This window comes from Ixodes scapularis, unplaced genomic scaffold (genome assembly GCF_016920785.2).
Source record: "Ixodes scapularis isolate PalLabHiFi unplaced genomic scaffold, ASM1692078v2 PGA_scaffold0__279_contigs__length_252992795, whole genome shotgun sequence".
NCBI lineage: Eukaryota > Metazoa > Arthropoda > Arachnida > Ixodida > Ixodidae > Ixodes > Ixodes scapularis.
In genome coordinates, this window is record NW_024609835.1 from 69,119,884 (window position 1) to 69,147,099 (window position 27,216).

At 44.2% G+C, this 27,216-nt stretch overlaps 1 protein-coding gene across 1 annotated transcript in view; it reads left to right on the forward strand.

Moving 5' to 3' along the window:
- Positions 1–27,216, forward strand: part of LOC8043723 (atrial natriuretic peptide receptor 1) — a 214,104-nt gene that overhangs the window by 23,495 nt on the left and 163,393 nt on the right. The window contains exon 3 of the mRNA XM_042292130.1: positions 11,399–11,591. Coding sequence (XP_042148064.1) covers positions 11,399–11,591 — 193 coding nt within the window. The remainder of the gene's footprint in view (positions 1–11,398; positions 11,592–27,216) is intronic.

A 27,216-nucleotide genomic window follows, 5' to 3' on the forward strand; every position in this document is an offset into this window, starting at 1 on the left:
GTTTCTTAGCTGGCCCGTTTTCTAGCTGGCCCGTTTTCTAGCTGGCCTGTTTTTTAGCTGGCCTGTTTTCTAGCTGGCCCGTCTTCTAGATGGCCCGTCTTCTAGGTGGCCCGTCTTCTAGGTGGCCCGTTTTCTGCTGACTATAAAAATGTCCCGTCGTCCACTTCCCCGCAGAGTATCTTCGAGGGTCCAGGACTGTGATCGACGAAGAAAGCCAGGGGATTGAGAAGTACAGAAAATTCTCACCGTAAAAATAAAGCTGTGACGTGGCACTGAGCCTGACGTCTTCTTTAGAGACGTCATGCCCATAGTCGCGTCGCAACTTCATTTTTGAGTCGCAAAGTATATTGAAAAAGCATTGCCAAGCTCAATTTGTATACTTTAGAGATTGACTTCCCGAGTGCTCTAGGAGAAAGTAAATATACATAAATTGTTTCAAGAGCAAGGCCGATGTTTTCTAAACATTTAAAAGAACGGTGAGTCCGCAGGTAAACAATCCATTTATTTGTTTAAATTAGATGCACAGCTGAAGATACAGGTAGTGCTTTGTTGTAATAAATACCACATTCAAACAATATAATAGAAAAGTATATGAAAATATGTGTCACTTGCTGAAACATTGGTGGTAGCATGGTCGTTGCTTTCACATGACACATTTGGCGAACTAGGACCCGCCGCAGTTGAAGGTGCGCTATCCGAGCCAAGTGTGTTGCAGTCAGCCGGAGCTTCGTGCCACAAGACGGGTCTCCACGGCACGTCCCAAGGCCAGTTGCCTCTGTCGTTAAGGCATGATGCTGTTCCGATTAAGAATTTTCAGCATTTTATTATAAGAAAATAAGAGACAGAGAACACGTCTTGTATCTTAATGACGTTCTAAAATTTATCAAACAGATGTTTTTTTTTTTTTTTTAAAGTGGCTTGCTGGACGTGAGAGTTTATTCAGATGCTGAGTCATCGCCCACAAACATGGCCGCTAACGTAACATTTATTAATATGCTCTACGGAAAACAAAAGGAAGCAAAATATATTCGCCAATTAGATAACCGCATTTGCTTTCGGCGGCCATGCTTGTTTGTAGTTACTCGACATTCAAAAGCAGTCTGACGGCATATAGATAGACCCTATACGCCTCGTAAGTGGGCTCATTTTCGTCTTCTGCGCATGAGAAAGGAAGTAGCGGTGACGTCAGAACGCCGAGTCCTGATTCGCTGCTCGCGACCCCCTATTGAGCGTCGTCTGTTCCTTTGCAACGTCGTCTGCTCGCAACATCGTCTGCGTCTGTCTTACCTTTCGTGCGACTTTCGGAGCGAACTCGACTTCGCCTTTAAGGGAGGGCAGACGATATAACTCGAGCGGTACGTTGTTTTCGTCTAACAACTAGCAGACGCGCATCAAGGAGGGAAGTCAAAGGACTCACTGGCGAGGTGTCCCGGGGCGCCGAGGTTTGTTTGCTTAGTGTCCGCAAGTTCCCTCCCAAATACTTTTTACCTCCATTCGTGTGCGGCGAGACCCCACACTCTTTAACGGCGCCGGCGGGTTGGCGCAGTTAACGTCGTCTGCTTTACGTTTGCTAGTCAAAGCGATGGCTGCTTTACCTTTCCTGCGTCTGTCGGAGATTCGCCGCTTTTTCACCGGCGAGAGTCACCGTTGCCTCGGGAAACAAGGAGATAACAAGACGAAAAAATTGACCTCTTAATCTAAAATTGAGGTCAGCGATCAAAGTATAACACGGGAAGGGTTCACAAGGGTCGCGCGGGCATATTCCATTCAGCACGTCAGCCGGTCGTGGGCAGACGGTCGCCGAGTCGCGGAGTGCCTGCTAGGCCTAACTGCCCAGCTCGTTTGGTCGCGTTCGGTGGAATCATCGCCGTTGGAGCCTTTCCCCGGTGTCTGTGGATCCAGCGTTCTTGTTCGTCGTGCTCTGTTTCAAGTAATTTTTACTTTTTTCTTGCTGCTTGAAGTCGGGACGCGCGAGAAACGCACGTAGAAAAATCAACATCCGTGGGTCGTCGCGACCGCGACGCTGTCGGCCATGCTGATTTGATCGTAAGAAGTGCGCAAGACAGCTTCGGAGCTGTCGTAGGATTTCGCCGTAACCTGCGCAAAACTTACGAAAATTTCGTTTCGTGAATACGAATTTGTTCTTAAGTTTTGTCTTACGCACATTTTTTGCGTAAGATCGTTTCGTGAATCTGGCCTCTGCACTTCCGAAAGTCACAGGAAAGGTGAGACAGACGCAGACGACGTTGCGAGCAGACGACGTTGCAAAGAAGCAGACGACGCTCAGATAGGGGGGCTCGATCAGCCAATCAGGGCTCGGCGTTCTGACGTCACCGCTACCCCCTGCGCAAGGAGCAGACGAACTTGCCCTCCGCATAGCTTTGGTGCCAGTTTGAAGAGTGGGAACAAAGCAGTAAATTTCGACGCCACCAGGAAGGGGAGCTGAGGCTGTCCATTTGCCAGGATCTACATGTCGATAGCTATATCATACAGGCTGCGTCATGAAACGCCGGCTAAATCGTTGCTCAAAAACTACACGTTGCACATAAAAAGCCAATTTTATGTAATATGAAAATTCATAAAGTTTGACGTTCAAATAATTATGGTGTCAAAAATTTTGAATAATTATCATACTGTAATTACTAAATTTAAAAGTATGGTCAAGTCAGGGTAAAGACCTTGCTAAACTGTGTCAAAAAATGTAAAGCAGATAATTTAACTTTTTTTTTTTCAAAAATATTTTCTAATACAATACATTTCTGAAATTCAGTTGGCCTAGTAAAAGCATATAAACTCGTTCACACAAAAAGAAAGTTTCGGCCGACGTCGACGGTCGCATGAGCAAACGAGGGTGCACGCACAAGGGCAAACTTAGTGTATTCTAGATGCTATATTCATCATCAATTTTAGTATAAATGGTCCTTGTGCGGCCGTCCTCCTTTGCTTAACGATATCGTCGACGCCGGCCGAGACGCGCGACTATATACCTCGGACGGCAAGCTGATGAGTGCGCCGTATACGCCGTGCTCTATCGCGGACACTTCGGCAAGAGAAAAGTACCCCCCTATAAACTATTTACACCTTGTCGCTGTAAAATTTTGGTGGCCACCGTCGAGGCATAGCCGGCTAGCTTTCTTTGCCTCACCTTACCACAGGCAAATCGTAAGGGCTGCGACTGTGACCCGATAACTTTAAAAATTTTCCCCCACCACAAGTGCTTGTGCACAGCCGAGCTGGCGTCAAATGCGAAGAGTCCGCGCTTGTCCATGCTAAGGTGAAACGAAGTATACCTGTTTTCCGCTTCCCACCGACGACGCCAGCCGGTACCGAATAATGTGAAAAGAGGCGATTCCAAACGTGCTTCTTAGAATACAAAAATATTGTGTATTTTTGTATTCTGTACCGTCCAGGATAGGGTCCCACTTGTCCTCTGTTGGCGAGAACAAAACTTACTAGTTATGAACTCTTTCAACACTTGACTCTATTCCGGTGTTAGCCAGGGAGCTACACAATTACCCAGTCGGTTGTGCTGAAGAGGACTGTGCTCGCAGTAAAAGCACCAGCCAAGTTTGTCCAGACAGAAGTAGTGGTCGTGCTGGTCGTGCCGTTAGATCAACAGGCCGTGTGGAGCCACCGCGTTTATATGTTCCCTCATGGTTACACCGCCCACGTTGAATTCCTTTTATATCCTCCGACGTGAGCATCCTGAAGAACTAACTCACTGTCCCGCGGCTTCGGCGGACACTAACATAGGCTTCCATCACCATGATAAGGAAACAAATGTCACCCGTAGATGCTTCCGATTAGATTCGTACTTCGTACGTTAGAAATTCATCGTCCCTGCACGCCGAGAAGAGAAATGATCGATATGCGCATGCGTGCCCGCTGGCTGCGCCCACGGGGCACGCTGGGCGGCCGCAACTGCCACCATCTAGCGGAGAGCAGTGTTTTTTTCCCGCTATCATGCGCATAGCCGGCCTGTTTTTGCCGGCCCTGCACAAACGGGCCACCAAAAATTACAGGGCCGCCTACAGAGCCACCTATATAGCCATTCGCAACATCAAAGAAGGAAGGGGCCCACTCCAACCGTGACGTTGTTCACGGCTATTTTGACGGGGCCGAATCAGTTCACGGCTGTGGCCGTGACGTTTGCCGGCCCCAGATTAAGAGTGTACATCGTTCAGTTCTCGCATGTTCGAATCATTCATCGGTGGCTCCAGGACGTTTTCCTCTCGGTCGTAGCTCACCAGATTTGTCGAGCGTGGTTGTACCGCGGTACGTGCTTTATTTCGGCTCGTTTTTTCGATGTGGCCCGTCTTCCTGCAAAAAAACTACATGTCATGCGGAATGAACACGTCTTTGCGCTATGTTGTTCATCGCAGCGGTAACATCGTCACTGGTGCTGACCCCCATTGAAGGAAGACGGTTGGTCTGTAGTTTCACATATTTTGTAGAGATCTGTTTTGATGAGTTTTAGCTTCTGCTGCTGTTGCACTTCACTTTCAAGTCTGATGGCAATATCATACGCTTGTTTGAAGCTTAGCTTTACCTTTCAAAAAGGCGTTGTTGGATGTGTTCACCTTGAACCACGCATACAAAGCGATCCCGGAGCATCACAGATAACGCTAGGATCGTTACATTCGAACACGTGTCGCCTCTACTTTGCGTCGATGAAACCGCTGTAGGAGCTGGTGCTGCTGCAGTCAGCAGCTAATTGTTTTCAGCGCTGCTACCTAAGAAGCATTGGAATCTTCGAGATCTTGGTCAGGTCTCTGTAATTTGCTTCTACAAAAAAATTTCTTATGGTTTTGGATTGTAGTGGTCTTGTGGCGTGGACATAAATGCGTAAAGATTTATTTCCCCCGGTTTACGGGGTGCGACTGGCGCTCGTTCTGTGTCGTACGTTTCGGCGACGTATACTGACAGCAGTCACATGCCCTCTTCTCTCCGGCCTTGCACATCGTTCGCCTGGTCTTGCACATTGTTCGCCTGGAAGCAGAAGTCCAATCGCTCTACCCAGGCCGACCTTCCAGAACTGTTGAACGCTTTGAACTTGCTTGTAGAACTGTCATCGCTGAGACAGTCGGAGAATTCCCGTGTGCAGTCCTGGTTGTTCTCGTCGCCATTGTTATGTGGACTGGTAATCATAGGGCTCAATATGAGTAACGCATACAATAGGTTTACTCCGGCCGCTTTATCGCGGCCAGCTAAGATCGTAGTCCATGCCGAAATGGGCTTGCCCTTGCTGGCACGAGCAATCGATTGTCACAAAACAAAGTGGACGAAACCAGTTCTTTCGCTCGTGCAATGCAGGACATAACACGTAGTTTGCTTATATACAAGTCACATCACATTAACATATTTGTGTCTAACAGCAGTCAGTTCGACGAGGACTCTAAACATCCCTCCTTGTACAGAACCTAGTCATCTCCAATGGTAACTACTGCTGCATCTGCTTTAAGTAAGTCTAGGCAACAACGCAACCTCAGAAATATTATTTTTGTGTAAATAAAAGCTGTTTAAAAAGCTTTTTTTTCTTTTTTTTTTTGAAGAGCTATTTTTAATTACATCGCAAATCAAGCTAAAATTTTTTTTTAGCTTGATTTACCGGGCACAAATACGCGCCCGGTGTATTCCACCTACGATTCTGCGAATGAAACCGTCCTGTGTATCTATACAGAACATTCCTGACATAAAGATACACCACTTGCACGGCACGTATACTGAAGCGCAATCCTAACAGTTGTGAGACGGTACAAATGTTTCGACTAATGTGTACTACACCCTCTGGCACATACACTCTCGAGTGTCGATCTTCACAAACGTCAAGAAGTCATCGATAACGAATAGATCCACCCTAAGAACTGCGTTAAAAGGTATGTTGGCGAACAAAATGTTTGTACTAAAACATACTTTTAAGCACGAAATTGTGAATTGTGTAATTAACCCCGCAAGAATTGATTATTTATGAAGAATACTTGCCAAAAATTACACAATAAAAATTATTGAAAACGGCATTACAGATTACAGTACCAACACGTTTGACGTAGTAAACGCGTTTGACAACTGCATTTTTGCATGAAACTAACACAGCAGTGTAGTTAAAAGCAAACCCTAGAACAGGTTGACTTGTGGCTGTGCCAGCCACCGCCATGGCCTTCCCTCTCCGCCATCTTTGAATCCCGACTCGCAAGCGCTGAGGCCTTCCTATTCTAGAAGGCGTTGGTGCATCACCGGGGCGCGTATTAACCTCTACCTCCCCGCCTACCCGCCCCCCCCCCCCCCCCCCCTCCTGTTCACGCCGCTTCGCGGTGACGGTGCGCGTGTGTATCACTGGGGAGCGTAAATGAGCCGTCGCAACTGTCGCCGCGAAGGGGCGTTAACGGGCCGGGGGGGGGGGGGGGGGGGGGGTTTAAAGCGCGCCCCACTGATAGTCGCGCAACACCCACTGCCGGCGAGCACAGCAATCGCCCTTTGCTATGTGTGACAACGCAGCGTCCTCTTCGAGGAGCAGCCGATCCGGGGTGAGCGGCGTTGCCATGCCGCGTATCACCTACCGTTTACAAATGCGCACCCGGTCTCCCTGAAGCTTGGTCATATACGTAATTTTGTCGACGTCACATATCAGCCACTAGGTGAGAGGTCGTCGTTAGTAAACTTCCAGTTCTCGGTGGATATTGGTCGCAACCACTAAAGTTGAGGCAGGTATGCACGTAGTACGTAATTTATCACATCATCTATATACATATAACATCATTGCACTTCGTACCCAGTTTTGATTTCACGCCTACTTTCCTATGTCCACCATGACGCCAACTCCGGCTACACTTTGAAACTTTGACTTACAGCCGCGACTAGAAAACTATGAGGATAAGAATAATTTCAAGGGTAAGGCTATGATTTATTTCGAGATAAAACAACAAATATAAAGCCACTGGCCCTCTTAAACGTAGAATGCTTGTGTGCGGGACCCAGATGTACAGTCGGTAGCAAAAGAGTGTGGGTCACGGGTGCGCCAGCCTAAATGAATCGCAGCGCCTCCTGACGGCGCGCGACCGCTCTCAAGTCTCAATATTTGCGCATGCGCTTCCTTTCCTGTTCTCGGCCATATGTTTTTTACTCGCTTTCGTCCGACCCGCTCAGAATAACCATGACCGGCGCAAGATGCCGCTATGTCAGCCGTCATGCTGCGCGTCTACCTCTTATACCGCGATAGGTGACCGAGCTCGCGTGCTCCGGATAACATTTCGCGGCACCTTGCTCCAGCGCCTGTCAACTCGTTCACGTTAGACGAAAGCGAGCGAAAAAAAACAAAAAAAACAACATGACTGTGAACACGGAATGAAGCGCATGCGCAAAGCGTGAGTCTTGAGAGCGGCGAGGTGCTGTCGTAAGGTGCAGCCAGTCATTTCGTCTGGCGCTTCCGCGTCCGCAATCTTTTGCTGTCAGCTCTATATTCTGAGCATTTAAACATGCATAAAATACGAAGGAATTGTACGTGAGCACGTATAAAAAAAACATGCTACATTTACGCAAAAATATTCGCAATGTCAGTTGGAAATAAATATCCTTTGATTAAAGTGGGCCCTGAAAGGTTTCTAAAAACGACACTAGGACTGTGAAGACAAAATGCCATACACAGGTAAACGGACTTAGCGTCTATAACCGTGTATGTCGTATCGTCTTCCTAGTCCATGTGTAGTTATTGCAACCCCTTTGCAGCTTAGTTCATTCAAAGCATTAAAAACAATCAACTAGCCCATTTCCATGTACTGTTAAATAGAAAGCCGTGGCTAATATTGTGCTTTGAATCCTTGTGTTCACTTCTAACTTTCATTCTACAAGCAATCCTTTCTATCAGTCTCTAAATTCTACAACACGTATTGACATTTTGTGCAATCATGCAGCAGCTTTAGTGCTATATTAGTCTGCGTGTCGCCGTAACATTGAATAGAATACTACTTGTAACAGGACCGGAAATTATTCAAGATTGTGCAAGTGAGCAGATACAATGCAATAGAATACAAAACCACCTTTAATTACTTTCTTTGAAAATAATGCATTATAAGCCAATAATGGCTTCTGCGTGGAACGCGACAGGAGCTTTTGCTTTTTATTTCACAGGTAAATAAATACAACAAAGCATACCAATATCAGTATATATTTTACAGTTCCACCTTCTTTCACAGCCTATTTTAATTCCTCTAGTTTAATGAGTACGTATTAAAACTTGTCCAATCATATTGAATTAGCCTTTACGTATCGTGAAGGAAATTGGAACTTGCGACTTACAAATTAATTCTAATAATCGTAGAAAAAAATAACATTTTATATTATGCGCTTTCGTTAATGCTCTATTATTTATTCCTATTACATTTTATGTGCCTTCTTTTCCCTGTTCATTTATCCATCTTTTTCTAGTTGTTTTTTATACTAGGGTATTTTATTTTATCAAGCTAATCCGGTAAATCTTAGATATGGAATTTTTTTTGTGGCTTTGCCATATTTTGTTCTTATAAATGATTCAACAATTTTTTTATTTCGTCTTAATGTCCTTTTTTTTCATTTTCCCGTCTATGTTTGTTGTCGAAAAAATGTTTTATAATAACATCATACTTCATTTGATCTCTGAAACGTAACTACTATTCCATATTGAAGTACGAATTTTCCCAGTGCATTGTATATATTTTAACTATGGATCGCGGTACTAGTTCTGTGATATGGTACATATGTGGCCTTAGTATCCTTAATTTCTTACAAACCTGGTCTATGTGAATATTCCATTTAACATGTTTGTCTATGTACATACCCAGCCATTTAACATTATCAGCTTATTTTAGAGGGATGCAAAAGCAGTTGTTGCAGTTTTTATCTTGCATTTTTGGTGGAAATTCATTTACAATCTTTTTCCTGGATCTCTAAAGCATATTACTTGTGTTTTAGAAAAGTTTACGGTTTAAAAAAAAGTTTTAGCAACGTTTTAAATTGAAGATCATGACATCTTCAATTGAAAAGCGCGCCCTCGTGGTTAAGGTATCTAGAAACTTCCATTTCACTGCAGGTGTTAGGACTGGGTCGACAAGACTAACCCTCATCTGCTCAATATGTCTTCAAAGGTCAAAACGTCTAGCAAGACAAAATGACCGTCGAGTCAAAGGTCCTGACATTTAGTATTTTTACATTTTGACCTGTTGAACATTCTGTCTCGTTACACATTTTGACTTGGAGGATTACAGCATAGAGCGCATATTTTAAAGCAACCTGTTCTCCTGCTGGCTTTAGGTCATATAGAGGTTTATTATAAACATGTAATATTCTCTGAACCCTAAAAACCTGAAAGCTCAGTGTCCAATGCAGCTCGTAGATATTTTGCAGATATGTCACCATACATACTCTATTTTTTTATGCTTCTGGTAGTGGTGCGCCAAGCGGTCATGAAGCATGAAGGTTGTTCGGCTGCTAGAGACACTCCGAAGACTAAATAAACATAAAAAAACAGTGTGGTTGACATTTTGCAGCTTACTACTTGACGGAATGTTAGACTAAATTGTAAGATGAGTTCTATATTTTAAACGGTTAAATGACCATGCACATAACGCATTCTAAAATATATATTATTGTATTAAGGCAAAAAACCCTATTTTCGTACCTCAGTGGCAGTTAAGCTGCACTTGAACATCCAACGACAGGACTGTAAGGCGCTCGGCCAGAGTGCGTACCAATGCATCCAAACATTCCGGAGGACAGAAAAATTATGATTACGATTCAGAGATTTCTTGTGTCGCGCTTAGCGACAAGGGAGACTGGTGTAGTTTGCGTTATGACGAAGACAATTATTGCCTATCACTACAATTCCAATTCCAAATCAAAGGTCGAATTTTCGGGCTTCAGGTGGCAAACCAACGAAAGGCATCTGGCATGCGCCTGCGGACGACTGAGTATTATTTACAACGACTTCTTTTTTTTTTTTTTTTGGTGAGCAAAACAAAAAATTGATTACTCGGCACGTTTTTTCGCAATAAGCCCCCATTAGGTTGCAGACACCTAAGCTGGGATTCGAGCCCGCCTTAGACCGACGCTTTTACTCGGAGCCGCCGAGGTGGCTTTCCAATCCTACTTAAATTGCGTTTCTGCAGTTTGTGGTTCGATTTGTGCTTTGAAGGTTTGCATTTTTTATACTGACCATCTTGTCCAAAGCTTTATGCGGTGCAAGTTGATCATATGCATAATGGTAGGACGACTTCTAAAGCGTGAGACATCGTGCTCGCGTTTTTTTCTTCGGTCAAACAGTGAGGCGGAAAGAACCTGTAGCTCGTTCTAGAGCACTCGGAAAGCTGTAGCACTTCTGCCTTTAACGTAGGGCGTGCTACTCTGGGCAATGTACCGTGGGGTACATTGCCCAGAGTAGCGTTTATTTTTCTCTCCCTTCTGAGTTTTAAAAGTTTATATGGGTAACAACTTAGTAAGTGATTTATTTCTACTTGTTTGCTGGAAGTTTGAATGTCTTTATATTTTTTACTTTTGTTTACATAAGCTTGAAAAAACAGAATACGGAGACTCCGTCTTCCATCTCACACTCCGGCACTCAAATCATGTGTCCTTATCTTCTATTGCAATTTAGATCCCGCAATATAAAAGCAGTATTTGCTCTACAATATAATGGTCCGAATAAACGCATTTCCTGAGTTACAAATGCAGTTATTCAACTGTGATGCAAGATTGTATCAAAGCTGTTTTATTTAACACCATGTACCTCCTATCGATTAAATATTTTAAAAGTACTATTTAGCGGACAGAGGATAATTATCCCGGAAATATGGTATTCGTACTTTCAACTTGCCCCAAAACGTTTCTTTTTTTATTGTACAAGCACCGAACGGCCACGTACTATTCCTTTACGTTCTGCTAGTGCTAAATTAAGCGCTGAAGGGAATATATTGTTTGTCAATGTGTAACGCAAAGTAGCAAAAGACAAATACCGTAGACGAAAAATTGGTGTCTAATTATCGAATGACGTGAGAAATTATCGATTGTCGCAAGAATTAGCTTTCTCATACTTAACTTTTTAAGGAACGATCTTCATGCTGGGTACTCGATAAGAACTATTAACCTGCCAGCTTATGCTCAACATTTTAGGATTTATCACACTTCAACGTTTAAACCGGAATAGGATAAATCGCGATAACGTATATATTCCGCTGCGTTGCTGGCACTCCGATAACCAGATCGGACTGCAGCCATGAAAAAAAAAATACAAAACATGGTTCAAGCAATTAGGGTGCTCTTCATTCAGGTGTGTCAAATATGAATTAGAAAGTGCGTCGTCACGCTCATGATAAAAAAAAGAAATGAAGGGAGGTTATGCGTAAAACACAATGTTTTTTTCCTGGTTTCCCAGCCGCAACGACAGCCGGAAGCCGTGGTACCGCGAGGCAGACTCCCCGGACAAGAACGCGCTGGCCCAGAGGGCCTACGAGGCCCTGCTCACGGTCACCGCCAGGACTCCCGAGACCGAGGACTTCCGCAACTTCTCCAGGGAGGTGAAGCAGCTGGCCATCGACAAATTCAACTTCTCCTTCGGCAACGAAGAGGTGGGAAACCAGCTACGTGTTACAGCCACGAGATAGAGTAGCGTGCACTAATATCTGCGCGTCTTATGACTACTGTGTACGCGTGGAAGTCTCAAAAGTTAATTTTATTAATCTTACCTATACTGGTCAAACCGAAGAGTAAGGAAAAATAATGGCTGCGACCTTGCACTCAAAGTCCTATGATGTTTGGAATGCATTATAGGGAATTGGTAAGGGAAGTCATGTGTCATGTAACGTATATTGTTCGCCTCGCGAGGAAACAAAATGGTTGTATAAGTCACGTGATGTTAGGTCACGTTTTGTCGACTTCCCCCGCCAGATTTAGCGAAGAAACTGCATTGGTATCTGGGTCACGAGACGCGAATTTTCCCGCTAAATTTAGGGGGTAACTGGATTGGCGCATAGTTCACGTGACGTCAAATTCCAGCAAAATTTAGCGGGGAAACTGAATTGATGTTTTTGCAACAAGACGTGAATTTTCCCTCTATATCTAGCAGGAAAACTGAGTTTGAACGAAGTTAGAATGAAGTTTATTTGACATCCAGAAAATGCTGGGAAGGAAGGAGCGAAACGTTGCCGTATTTAATGCGGATTCTCTCCTGAATGTATGTCTCATACCAAAAATTATAGGTCATACTTTTTGTATATTTTTATACACTTTCTGGTTTTCCGCTCTGTGTAAATTAATAAGGTTCATCTTAAGTTAGAATGTTGCTGAATCGTAGGGATGGTGTGCTTAGTGAAAGAAGAGCAGTGTGAGCGCAAGTAGGAGACGTAGCCTGTTACGATACGTTGTCACTGTTGTGCCCCAGGTCAGTAGACAATAGTCTCGATGCGGGTGCAGCAATGCGTAATATAATTGACGTTCTAACTAACATGGAAGTAATAGTATAAGCCTTCGCAATATGCCAATGAAACGGAAAAACTTTTAGCGGAGGTGTTTGACATGACGAGACAAAATCATGCTTTCATTGAACCAGACACCCAGAAATTTATGTGAGCTTACATTTTCAATAATAGTTTATTTATTTCAGTACCATCAGTGCCGCTAGGGCATTAGAGAGGGGAGGGTCAAGATGCAGTACAAAAGACAGTAAAACAAAATTAAATACAAAACGAAGTATTTATATCAACAAAGATGATTGGTTATCGCAATTTTGAACAAATCAGGTGTTGATATGGACACTAACGATGCGGGAAGGTGGTTTCACTTGGAAGACGTTCTGGGCACAAAGGAGTCAATCTACGCGTTGGTACGACACTGATAAAATCCTACTTTGCATTGATGGTCAAAGCGAGCAGAGATCTTTGGAGAAGGAAGAATAAATTTTTGTTTTTGAGTTGGGTTAGAGTAATAAATTTTGTGAAAAATACAAAGACGAGAAACTTTTGCGACGCAAAGACAGAAGATGCCGAAACAAATTAGTTTTCATAGACAAGACGTGATATTCATGTCGCAACTACGGGCTCATAATTTTGGTTATAAAATATTATGTCTTGTTTTACTAGTGTCAAGCTGCAGTTTACTAAATCGTAACCATAGCGATAAGTTCCAGTCATTTGACGAGGATTCTAGATTCATCAAGTTCGAATGAGGAAAAACAATTCATCTGCGTCGTCTGCGTGCATGATTATGTCGGGCGTCTCTGTAAAATTAACTAGGTTGTCTAAAGAGAAAAGAGAAATTAAAGTACGGCAATTTAAAGGGAATAAATAACAGGGGACCTGAAATAGATCACTGATGTGCACCGTGCACACTGGTTTCAAACTCCGACTGCGCGCCATGTATTAACGTATACCACGTTAGATAACTTGGAATTAGCTCCAACGCGTGCCTCTGAATCCTTAGCTTTCCAGTTTCCAAAAAAAAAAAATATCATGCTTGATAGAGTCAAAAACCCTCACTAAAATCTAAGACAGTGCTGAATAGAAAGAGCTTATTTTTATTGCTGCTGATTATCTTCTATTTAATGTTTAATAACGCCATTTCGTTTGATTTGTGTTTTTTTTTTCTCTTTTTTTGAAACCCATATTCCTTGTGTACGACCGGAGTATTTGCTGTAAGAAAGCTTGTGAGCCTCACGTCGCTCGAATATTTTGGGGAACACTGGCAAAACTGATCTTGGTCGATGATTATTTAGATTATTTGGTTATCCCCTTTAACGCAACACGCAGGCCCTAGTAATTGTCATTCTCCATGGAAAAATACATGTGCTTAATACAGCGTTAAAAATATGAGCGAAAGGCGCTAGCTGAAATAAAATGAGACATCACTTTAAATGGTTCAGCTGTCATCTTCGCCAGTTGTGGTACTGTTAGTGAAGGCATGTATCGCAGTAATTATCTCTGCCTCGCATTTAGGGGACAGAAAAACTAAGTTGATACATTTTTGGTGACGTAAGATTCCACTCTATCACGGTTTATTGAGAACAATGATGCGCCGGAAGCCACAAAATGATAATTAAACTTATTTGCTGATGACTCACCAACGAACAAGACAGCATCAATTGTTAATTCGTCCAAAAGTTTTTTTTCCGTGTTTGAGGTAAGGCTTGCTACTGTATCCCAAAACTTCTTCGGATTGCGTCGCTTGCTAAAAAGCTTATGCTTGTAATATTCCATTTGTGCTTTCTTAATGTCGGAGTTAACTTTATTTGTCAATTGTATACTCTGTGAGAATACCTAGACTTCTAGATTCTAGCCGTCAATTTCCCCAAAATATAGAAGTCACGTGACTTCACGGGACGTCACGTGACATCACTTTCCCAGCTAAATTTAACGGAAAACGCACGGACGGAAAAACGGCCTGACGCAATTTTGGAATTGGGGTTTAGTGTTAAAAGAAATTTCATGCTTTAAAAAGGAAACTCATTTGTTATCTCCCGCAAAGTTCTGATTTTTTAGGGTAAAAAATAAAATATAATTACGTAACGATATACATTATGGATTTTCAATGTATTGTGATTTCACTCCCCATGTGCACTTAGATGTTGCTTACACTAATGACCCCATAAAAATTATGAAGACATAAAAAAAAAATTTAAAAATGATCAGTCAATCCATTCGTGTTCATATGTTTTGCAAAATGACGTTTCAAGAATCAACAGGAACGACCAGTGACCCAAAACACTTCATGCTGTGCATTCTTTTTTTTGTTTTTAATTTTTCTTCCTTAATTATGTTTTAGATACAATTATATATAAAACAAATGTGAGCAGCATTAATCTCAGCTTGAATAATTAACTTTAACTGTGTTGTGTTCTCTCGACAACAGGTCATATAAATTAATTTCACTCTATGTTACGCTAAAACAAAGTAAGTCGCATATTTGTTGGCCTCTTAAAAGCAATACTGAGGTGTCAGGCGTACAGCTGAACGTGATTACATTGTTCAGGAAATTACACCCTCCTGCCTTGTTCTATGTATTCACTGACGTTCTAGAAACAATGTGTCCTATATTAATGCAGTTAGATGAAATTAAAATAAACTACCAACGTTGTTTTGGTAAAAAGATGTGATTACGAACTGGAGTTGGCGAAGAACCCAGCAGATGCTTCGCCTCCCATACGCTCGTTACCTCCTGCTGGTCTTTGGCTGCGCGTGTGACGAAATGTTATTCTTAAGCTGTCAGCCAACTATAACACCCCTACCTCCCTCCCCTTCCCCCCTGTTCCCGTTCTTCACTCGCCGGACTCGCAGCTCGCAAATTGGAATTACTCGCACTTAAAAAAAAAAAAAAAAAAGAAACCTCGCTGGCTTTTTTACTTATATGCGAACGCCTCGGCTCCCCACAACTTGAAGATGTCATATATATATATATATATATATATATATATATATATATATATATATATATATATATATATTTAAAACACGGATTATTTTCCTAAGGGTACCACCCCTACCGCCTCCCCCCTCGCCCGGCCCAAAATCTAAAATTGTTGACCATCTGAGCGTTTCCCGCTTGATTTATCCGGAGAAAATTACGTCACACGAGTTCCGCATCAATTTTGTTTCCCCGCTACATTTACTGGGAAAATTGATGTCAGGTGACCTGTCACGAGTATGCACCGGTTCAGTGTCTCCCGCTAAATTTAACAAGAAACAAACGTCACGTCAAAACAAAAATAGCAGTTAAGTGTTTTTATAGTCAGAATATAACCTGGCAGAGTAGGGTGACGTTGTTACCCACTGCAGATGAGTAATCTAGCCAGTGCAGTACGACTGCTAGCCTGTGGTCTTTAACGTGAATCATGCAGTAGTGATAACAGGGCCGCACGCTGGTACGTACGGTACTCATGGAGATCGAAAGGGGCAGTAGTGAAGATTGAACCCGGGATCCCTAGGTTCACGGCCTCCGGCCGTGAACCAAGGAATCCTGGGTTCACGGCCGTGAACCCGTAAACTCTGTTGGGCAGTCGAGCGTTTGGACAGGCATCCAGACTGTCCAAACGCTCGGCTGCTCGACAGAAAAAAGCGGGCCGAGCCAGTTCCCTAAGTCTTCGTATCCGGCGCTTATTTCCAACCCATAAACAGAAAAAAGAACCGTCTCAAAGCACGCTGTCAAGTGTGACCCCGCAGAATGAACGTTGCATTTTCACTGTTTTCGCCATAAAAAAAAAACGGGTTAATTGACCCCTCTTGGTTCGTAATTTTATTGCCTAATCCTCTCTTTACGCCGTTTCGCTGGATGATAGCTCAGATTGCAGAATATCTAAGTCGAATCTTTATTTTTCATCTGCGGATGCTGTCTGGGCCGGCGGGACAGGCATAGAAATAGTTTTTTCGTCATGCATGAGAACAACTTTCTGAACTTCATTTACGTGCTGCGGTATTTGTGATACATATTTCGCGCTACGAACGGATGAACCTTCGAATTTCGATCAACTTCTTACTTGCCAAATGGTTGTGTGTATTGTGGCGAGAGGCGGGGAGCAGAATTCGCGCTGCTTCAAAGTTCCGTAGACTGATGATAATGTTGATGATGATTATCCTCGGCTATTTCTTAGTATTGTTTAATTTAAGAGCAGGCGCCACCAAGCGCCCCGCAGAAACAGTCGCTACCGGGCGAATGCAATTGTCTGAGGAGCGCAGACAGCGCGCGAAAGATCTCGGAAGGCCTGGGTTCTGCAGCGCTAGTTTTCGCTCCACGTGCTCCGAGCTATGGCGTGTTAACACACTTGGCCGCCGATCCGCACTCACGTGACCGGACTGTTGGATCGTCAACAGCAGCAACTAGAACGAAAACAAAGCAAAGAATAGGATGGCAGTTTTTATTTGTTAGAAAGATGAAGAAAAGAGCGATGAATCGAGCAGAAATAAGTTGCCGTTAAAACCAACGTCAGTGGCAGTCATGTTTTATATTTCCTCCCGGTCAAGAAGCAGGACCCGGATTTTACTTCTCATTAAATTACAGTGCCGAAACCCGGGAATATCAACGCGCAATCAACATGGACACTCATCGGAAAGGAGAATGTCGTTGTCTGGCCAGGATGGACAAATATTGCGCGGATACCGAGCGACTTCTGGAAGGTCGAGTGGTTTGAAGCCCTGTTCACCATTGCAGCGGAGCACTACAAGCATAGCGCTGACCTCACGCTAAGCACGTGTTTACGGGAGCGTTCAGAAGCTTTGTATCGCACCGTAGAAACTTTTGCTTATGGCAGACGATAAGTAGCTGGCGACACGTGAGCAGCGCTGCATTCGCGCTTCGCTCCCTGTGTGAACACGCCTTTACGACAAACGCTGAGAGAACTTTTTATTGACGACTTTCGCAATCCAAAGCGTCGCTGTGGTCGGCCTTCCACGATTGGCCGAATGCTGACTATGACGTCGGCAAAGGACTTCTCATCGACGGAAATAACAGGAATGGAAGAACTTCAATTTCGACGGTGTTCGTAGTGTTGCTTTAAGAGCGCAATGACTTCAAGCTTCCACCATGCTCCTTATAAACACCATCGAACTTGTTGCTCGCAAGGTAATGACGTCACGGAAGGTAACCTATGAGGGCGCCACTAAAACTTCTCGCCGCTAATACACGTCGACGTAGGTTTACCGATGTGAAAAGTGAATAAGATTCATACAGAAAAATAAATAGAACATGCGCAGGATATCCGAGAGACGACCCACTCACATAAATTCAGCAATCGAACCGCTTGTGCGTGGCGAAGACTTGGAAAAAGAATTTAGTAAGACATCGAGTGTGAATATAAGATTAGTAGGATTGTGACGGAATTGAAGATCAGAACTGGAACACGAAAATTACGAAAATCAGAAACCGAAGCAGTAAATGAAATACTGAATATCTCTGAAAGAAAAGCTAAATATTTAAGTCATAAGGTGTTAGTTCTTCACCCGGAAAATGGAGTGCCACCTGAAAATAACTTGCGTACAAAAGACGATAACGACGAAAACGACGCAATTTCGAAAGTGTCACCCAGTACGACTGAGCCCAGTGGTTACCACATATCGAAAAAACGCTGTTCAAAAGGCTCGGCAAGGATCAAAGCACGGCACATCGACATACCCTTCAAATCCCCGAAAGAAGACCGAGAGCAAAAACATCGACAAGGCACAAAGACCAGTCGACGGATCAACTCAGGAGCGTATACTTCAAACGGAAAACAACGAGCACACTGCCTGTGTTCAATCTTCCAGCAGAGATCAAACTACAAAGGGATGAAAACAACACCAAAAGAAGTGGCACCGCATCAAATGAAGTCGATATTAGTCACCAACGAAGTGTACCAAAAAGACATTCTCAAGATACGGGCGAGCCCATCGAACAAGAAATACATCTTGTATTTCTTGTGGTTTTGATGTTTTATTTGTTTTATTGACTGACATCCCGTCAGTCAAAAAAACAAATAAACCATCGCAGCTAGACATTTTTACAAAACAAGATATCGTACAGACACCACAAAACTTAACAACGAAGACGACGCATGACAAAGTCTGAAAAACAAAGAAAGCGAAGGAAATGTTGCAACAGTCACATATGTTCAACGTGGGAGTACATCACACATTTGGCGCTATATGAAAAGCAACTCAACAAAACTACACCATACAAAAATCAGTGGCATCAAAACAGAATATTTCTGAAAAACATGACGCGTGAATCCACAAATTCGATGAAAAAAATCTTAAAAGCATAAGAAACGAAAAGGCTATACAACACAAAGACGTCACAAGGAAATACCGAAACAGAGCTTCATAAAAATAAGAGAACAATTATAAACAAATATATAAGTACAAAAGCAGCAGAGAATCATCACGATCTAAGAAGCCGAACAGATTCCTAAAACAGGTTGCCTTAGCAAGAGACTCTAGATCAGCCAGGTAGCGTCATTTTTTTTACTTCACTCCGCCATACCCTGGGGCCGTAGACTGTTGAATCTTCAACAGCCTAAACTAGGACGAATAAGGAGCAAAGAAGTTGGGAGCTTTTTATTTCTTGAAGAGGTTATAAAGAAGAGGACGAGAAATTGAGAAGAAATCAGTCGTCATTGAATTAAAACCATACTCGGTGACAGTCAGGTTTTTTGTTTCCTCCTCACCATGAACGAGGACCGCAGTATTATTTAACAGAAAAGTATTGAATACGAACATAAGATTACTCCGATTATTGACGGCGTTGAAGATTAGGAATGAAACATGGTGATTAGGAGAAAGAGCGAGCGAAGCAGTAATGGGCTGCGTCCGAAACTCCCAGCATACAACACTGCACGAGTTGCATTATGGGACCTCTTTGGACATGGAGAGGAGTGGCGTGGTTTCAATTTTTATTGCCCCGTTGACGAAGTAGTGCATCCCAGCACTGGTTAAAAGTAAAGTCAGCGCTCGCTTGCATTGCTCCCATTCATCTTCGTGAGAGCCCCCGTTGAAATACGGGCCTCCAGCGGACGTAAGGACACGCCTAAACTTAGCGAGGAGTAGGAGTAAGGACTGCCACGTCTCATGCCTTTCTGGCGTCCTGGCTACAACTCCAGAGTGCGGTATAAGTCTAGGACACATATAGGCGATGGAAGAGGATGATCGGCCAAGTACAATTCTTCTTCTTCCCTCCTTTACCTGCCCAGAAACTCTGGTACCTCGGGAGCCCCGAAAACGTGCCCCATCATTCTATCCGTATTGGTAGGCAACACGATAAATTTAAGGAAAGTCACGTATTTAAAAATGCCTGCACTGCATTTAGTCTTGACGAAGTATAGTGAAGTGAGAGTGGCAAATCGAAACCTAAACGGTGGCCAAAAAGGTACCCAAGATGCTTTGCGTGGCACTACGCCGCTGGGATCGCTTTGATTTTGCAAGCGGTCTATGGAACAATTGCGAATCTCAGAAAATAACGTTAAAGCATCAGGGGCCCTATGTTGCGCTTTTTGGACTCTCACGGCGACTAAGGAGAAGGATGTGACGTCAACAACGCAGCAAACGCAGATTGGATGTTGATTGGTGAGAATCACTAATGACGAATTTCCGAAAAAAAAAAAAAAAGGTCACTTTTTTTTGTTTTTTTTTGTCAACATCAAATCTGCATTTGCTGCGTTGTTGACGTCAGTTCCTTCTCCCTAGTCGCCGTGGGAGTCCAAAAAGCGCAACATAGGGCCCCAGGACATGACGCGTTAGTTCTTCCGCTGGCAAAAAGAGTGCAATCTCAAAAGAGCTCGCTTACAGAAGACGGTAACGACGAAAGCGTCGCAATTTAGAAACTGTCACCCAACACAGCTGAGCCCGACGGCGACAACTTGTCAGATAGACGATGTTCAGAAAGTTTGGCAAAAATAGGAACACAGTAGATCGAATTATTCTTGACATCGCTGCAAGACGGCCTAGAGCGGGACAGCGCCGAGGAGACCTTCGAGCGCACTTACGCTACCAGGTAACGTCTGTCACATCGACAGCGGCTCGATGCTTGCCTGATTCGCTATCATTGTGGCACCGTTCTCATTACTGCGCCGTCTCCTGTGCACGATTCCGACGGTTTTCACCCTCAGAAGGGTGTACACTGCAGCCAACGTTATTAAATCAACTCAGTTACATGACTGCCCATAGGCTCTGCTTCCAGGAGCAGTATATCCGCCTTCTACTCCTGAGGCCCGCCTCCCGTCGTTGGGCACGCCACCGTTTCTTGGGAAGACGTCTGCATGGCTAACTAGAATTACAGACGTTTCGAAGCACTACGTCTAGATTTTGAAGAACGGCGTGTAAGTTTTAAAGCACGGTGTCATCGGAACATGAGAAGCCGAACAGATTCACAAGCAAAGGCTACTACTCCACGAGGGCAACTTCAGGTCCGGCGAGCGATGTAATTTCTTGGACTTTACTCCGGCGAAACCTGAGGCGGTAGCCTGTTGAGACTTCAACAATATAAAGTAGGACGAAACGAGAGTAGGGAAGAAGACGTGATCTTTTATAAAGAGATGTGAAGAAGAGGGGAAGAAGGAACCGATCAGCAATCAGTCTCCATTAAAATCATTATCAGAGACAGTCGCGTTTCGTATTTTCTCCTGGCCGTGACAATGAACCTCCGTAATATTTAGCCAACGCATCCTGTACTAAGATTCCTGGCAGGCGGCTCGCTCTCCCATTGCTGCCGGTCTGCCATCGTATTGTAGCCAAACCAAACGAGGTGGCGCTCTCCTCCGACCCTATGTTTTGGCTAGGCACGAGCATGGTTCGGTATCGCCCGATTCAAAAAGAACAGCCACATCATCATCATCATCATCAACTCGCGCTAGGCGCTCGATCATCCCGGCGCAACTGGCGCGGCCGGCCGCTCGCAACTGAGTGCAAATTTTATTGATTTTAACATTAATTTTAGTTTCAGTTTCTGGTTTGCTGTTTAGAATCCTTTTCAAATAAGAAACCCAACTATTCTCTATGATCCTAGTCCTTAATACCAAAAGAAGACGAAGACGAAAGTGTAAATATAACAAAGAGTGATCCAGCGCTCCGTAAGTTTGTCTTTCTTTTGTGTGCGTGGACTTGAGTAACTGTTTTGCGGGTGCGCTCTTCCGCCTGTACACCCCCACGTCATTCATTGCCTTTCCGGTGTAAAGGAAAGCCGATGCAACCGGCTCTCTTTGCGCGGTTAACGCCAGGGATGGCACTGCACTATTCGATTGGAAGCAGTATTCGCACACCCCTACTGGTATAACAATAGCAGACGTCAAATCTGCTTTGCTCTCGCGGCCACGAGCGATGGATGGATGGATGGATGAATACGGCTGAGCCCTTTGGTTCGGGTGGTAGCTTACGCCACCTAGCGATTTTGTTTTACTATTTAAGTTTATAATATTTAAATGGGAAATCTATATTCACTCCGCAGTGCAAAGAAAGGGAGGCTATGAAACCCCCTTGCCATCAGTGAATAAGAAAATACCTAGTTTTCTCTCGATTTCTGCCACCATTCACTTAATCTTTGCTTGGTAATATCTACAGTCTTGAAATCCACTCTTCCTTCGCTGTCTCTAAAACCCAATGACTTTATTAAATCTATGTTGTCTTCGATACGCATAGGGTGAAGCCCTTTACAGTAGACTATCAAGTGCTCAGCCGTCTCGTCCTCCTGTCCACAAGCGGTGCGCACTGTATCCATTTCCTGGTACTTCAGTCTGTATGTTCTGGTTCGCAGAACACCCGTCCTCGCCTCAAACAACAATGAGCTTCACCTAGAATTGTCATAAATGCTTTCTTTGGCAATAACTGTTTTGTTTAATCTATAGCTTTCCAGAGCCGTCTTTGTCTGCATTCCTCTAGCCACCGATCTCTTTCTGTGGCCTTAACTTTCTTCTTAACTGAGACTTTCTCTTCTGTATCTTCGCTATAGCCCAAAAACTTTCCTCTTAATTTCCTAGTGCGCTTTCTCTTTTTTGTGTCTACACTCCTCATGTATAAATAGCTGAAAACCTTTCGTGCCCAATGCTCCCCATCCGTTTGCCTCAACCTATCCTCAAATTCTATCTTGCTCACCGCTTCCCTGCTCTCAAATGACGCCCATCTCATGTCTCCTTGTACTCCCTGGTTTGGCGTTTTGCAAAGTGCCCCCAAAGCCAGTCTACCTACTCCGCGCTGTTTTATTTCTAGTCTCGCATGCACTTCGGATTTCATGGATAGCACTGCGTTTCCAAAAGTCAAGCCAGGCACCATGACCCCTTTTCAAATCTCTCTCACCACCTCATACCTGTTCTAATTCCAAAGTGCTCTATTTTTCATTACAGCTGCATTTCTGCTGCCCTTACCTATTATATACTTTTCATGCTCTCTGAGATATTCTGCACCATCACATCATATTCATACTCCTGGATACTTGTATTTACTAGCTCTCTGAACTGTAATATTCTACATCTTCAGCCTCTCAACTTCATCCTCGTTAAAAATCATGACTGCTGATTTTTGCTACTGAATTCTAAACCTAATTCCTCTCCTTCCCTACCACAGATGCTTAATAATTTTTGCAACTCTGTCCTGTTGTTAGCCATTAATACGATATCATCCGCATACATCAATCCCGTTAAGGTTTGCTGAATTTTTTGGCCTAGCTTACTGTAAGAAACGTCGAATCCAAGCCCACTCTTCTCTAGTCTATCCTCCAATCCTCTCAGATACATCATAAACAGCAAAGGCGATAACGGGCACCCCTGCCTAAGGCCTCGTCTTATCTCTATTTTCCCTGTCGCCTTTCCTTCCCATGTTATAATCACCTTGTTATCTTTGTAAATGTTCCTTAATAGTGCTGTTAGTTCTTCATCTAGGTTTAAGCTCTCCATTATGTCCCACAGGTTCCTTTGGTTCACATTGCCATAGGCACCCTTGATATCCAGAAATGCCAGCCAGAGCTGTCTGTTTCCTTTTTGCGCTATTTCTATACACTGTGTTAAAGAAAATATATTGTCCTCCAACCTCCTTTGTTTCCGAAACCCGTTCTGTAACTCGCCCAGTATGCCCTCGCAATCTACCCATTCCTCCAGACTGCTCTTTATAATCTGCATTACCAACCTGTAAATAACCGGTGTCACGGTTATGGGACGATAATTCCTAATATCAGACTTATCTCCCTTTCCCTTATATATCACACTCCTCCTACTAAGCCTACATTCATCTGGAATACAGCGGCCCTCGCGGTTGTTTCGGTGAAGGTGAGGAGGAAAAAGAAAGAGGGCGCGGCAGGACGCGCGCCGCTCTCATGACAGGCATCTTAGTACAGGAGGCGTTGATTTAGCACAGTCGTCACGTGAATTATACGCAAATTTATTTCCTCCGTTAGGTCAAGCGTGCAAAATTAATGTTACGTGATCTATGCACCAGGTCAGTTTCGCGGCTATATTTAGTGGAAAAATTAATGACCGGTGACCTGACGTCACCAACGTCCACACACATTCAGTTTTGACCTTTATGTTTGGCGGAGAAATCGGTATCACGTAAAGAATTTTCGAGATCAGTTTCTCCGAAACAACTGTTCAATATCTTCTAAATTACATAAACAATTGCTCCTTAAACGAACTGAGGAAATGACGGTCGCTGCCCATTTTTCTAACCCTGTTTTATTCATTATAGTGGACGAAAACAAATAGATTACGTATTGTCATGAATCCACAAGAATATTCGGAAACAAAGCTAGCTTGAGCGCGCACCAGAGACATTTTAGCCTGCGTGCTGGCGGAGCGGTGCAGATTCCTCAAGCGTGTTGACGAGCACAAGCGCTGCATGCAAACATGACGGGGGTCTAACTCAAACTTTAGCTGCTCAAAAGTTGACAAAATACCTCAAGATGATCCGTCATAGCTTTGTTGCTTAAAGTTGCTCCCGTGCTTTGCATAAGCAAATGAGTCGAAGCGTTGCTAACACAGTTTGAAGCGCGATATATTTAAAGCAAAATTTATGTTCCCACCATGTATATTTGGCAGTCTTGTGATGCGAAACATATGGTCTCCCAGGTCCGACTATAAAGGGCAGCTAAACTCGCCACCGTACTGGGTTTTAAGCGCGAAACATACGTACAACGAAACCGTCCGATCCGACGTGCGAATTGCCGGAATGACCTTCGGGGGCGAGGGTTTTCGTAGCACCAGAGAGCATCGAAAACCCTCGCCTCCGACCGCCGTATTGCCTGATTGGACGTCAGATCGGACGGTTTCGTCGTACACGTGTTTCGCGTTTTACTGCAGAGTTATTTGATTCTGAAGCAAGCACGTGTCAGAGCTCTGTTCACAGCATCTTTGACAGATAACAGGCACAAAAAAACGTGTCCCAGCATCATTGACTGATAATAGGCAGCAGAGAGGCTCGCCGCATGCCTTGCGGCAATCCCTGAACGTGTTTGTTTTCCAAAACATGGCAGTTTACGTTTACTCCAGTCTAATTTGAATGCCACAATGAAATTCAGGCGGATTTTTTCGGTCGCTCACCAGTCACCTAGCTGTGTTTGGAGATTTATGTTTGTCCTTTGTCCCGATTGCATTATAATATTAACTTTAAATTGCAGGCTTCACCCTTGTTGGTGTTCGACTGGTGGCAGCTGATAAAACCCGTTTGCTCTACTGACGTCTAACCACTGGTTAGCTCAGTTGGTAGAGCGCTCCACTTGTAATGGAGAGGTCCCGGGTTCGATACCCGGACCAGGCAGATTTTTTCGGTCGCTCACCAGTCACCTAGCTGTGTTTGGAGATTTATGTTTGTCCTTTGTCCTCTTGTTCCCCTTCTCCAGGGATTACTTTCGTCATTCTTGTCCAGCTCGCTTGCACCTTTGCATTTAATTGCATTATAATATTAACTTTAAATTGCAAGCTTCACCCTTGTTGGTGTTCGACTGGTGGCAGCTGATAAAACCCGTTTGCTCTACTGACGTCTAACCCCTGGTTAGCTCAGTTGGTAGAGCGCTCCACTTGTAATGGAGAGGTCCCGGGTTCGATACCCGGACCAGGCGGATTTTTTCGGTCGCTCACCAGTCACCTAGCTGTGTTTGGAGATTTATGTTTGTCCTTTGTCCCTCTTGTTCCCCTTCTCCAGGGATCACTTTTGTCATTCTTGTCCAGCTCGCTTGCACCTTTGCATTTAATTGCATTATAATGGTAAATAGTATTACATATATTTCTTTTTTCGACAACGCTTCGGTGTCTTGGGAGCCTCGAGCGTGCACACGCATACAGGGCACGGCGAAAGGCAGCGATCGCGTGCTGGAGGCCTAGCGTTTGAAATGGACGCCTTGTCGTCCTCACTTTGACAGTGACTGAGGAGGTGTTGGCAGCAGCAGCACCACCTATAGAAGCCTATTGGCCGGACGCCTTTCCCCTCAAGCACAATCAGCAGTGGATTGACGCAGTGCCGTCTAGGTTGCGTCCGCTTCACCTCCAGCGCATCTTAGAGCGTCACATAATGAGCGCGACGCAGCAGGCGGCGGCGCGAAGATGGACGTGTCTGCCGCTTCTGTCGTCGAACTTCATTGTTTCGCCGTTTGGGGGCGGGTCGTGGATTCACTAATGATGACGTCTTTCTCAGGCCTTGCCTTCTAGGTAGTATCCGGAGTGCAAGTTCATCTTGCGCTGGGGTTGCGTGGACGTCAGAAAGACGCCGAGCTCCGATTGGCTCTGATTGGGCGGATAGGGGGAACACTTCGAAGCTAGCTGGCTCAAGGTCTGACGTCATTGTAACCTCTGCGCAAGAAGCAGACGAAATTGCGCTCCGCGTTGGCTGAGCAAGCTTGTCGTGGACAGGGGTACGGACCAGACACATTATCGGAATCAAAACCGGATGCGCAAATGTCGCGAAAATTCCAAGAATCGTACTCAGGGGTGGCGCATGAATGGCCACCTATGCTACAATAATAGCGAGTTATACGCAAGCGCCAAGATGCTTTCGCGTAACGCAAGTCACGTGAAAGCATAAATGCACTCTAATTCTTTTTGTTCGCGTCCACTTGGGTGTAGGTGGGAGACCCAAGAGAATCGATCTAGATCTTCGGGAATATCACTTGGGAGACAACATGGGTTGACTGTTGCGTCAATGCAATGAAGGGCCCGTGGAGCGAAAGCACGTTCATTGCGGAGTCTGTAGGATCGGGAGGCCAGTGGTAGCCTTGAAGGCAAGCTTGCCGGTCATCTCCCGCTGGAGACGCGTGTGTCCGGACTCCGGATGTTTCCTCCCATCATGATAAGTGTGAGCGCATTAGTGCGATCTGCAGCGGCATCGGTTCGATCGACTGCCTCGTTTCCCGGGATGCTGGCGTGGGAGGGCAGTTAGTGTAACGTTTTTGGCCATACTTTTGCTTCTGTCTCTTTTCATCTGTTCTATTTGGAATCCTTCTGACTTGATCTCTACCGAGGCTCTCTTTCTTATGGATAGCCAGAGTTCGGTTATTGTTAACGCCGTTAATGGTGATAAAACAAAACCTGGGGTAGTGTTTTATACATGCGAACAATAGATGACTCGAAGATTGTCAGTAATTGCATATTTATTACATCTAAAACTATGATGCTGAGTCAAGTACATAAAAAAAATAGTTCAGATGATTCTCCGAGGTGTCACTTCAGAGCTCCCGTTGCAGTACCTGAGAGGTTCGGGATGTTTTTCAAAACACGACTAGTCTTGACAAAGTCTCCTAAATGATATATATATATATATATATATA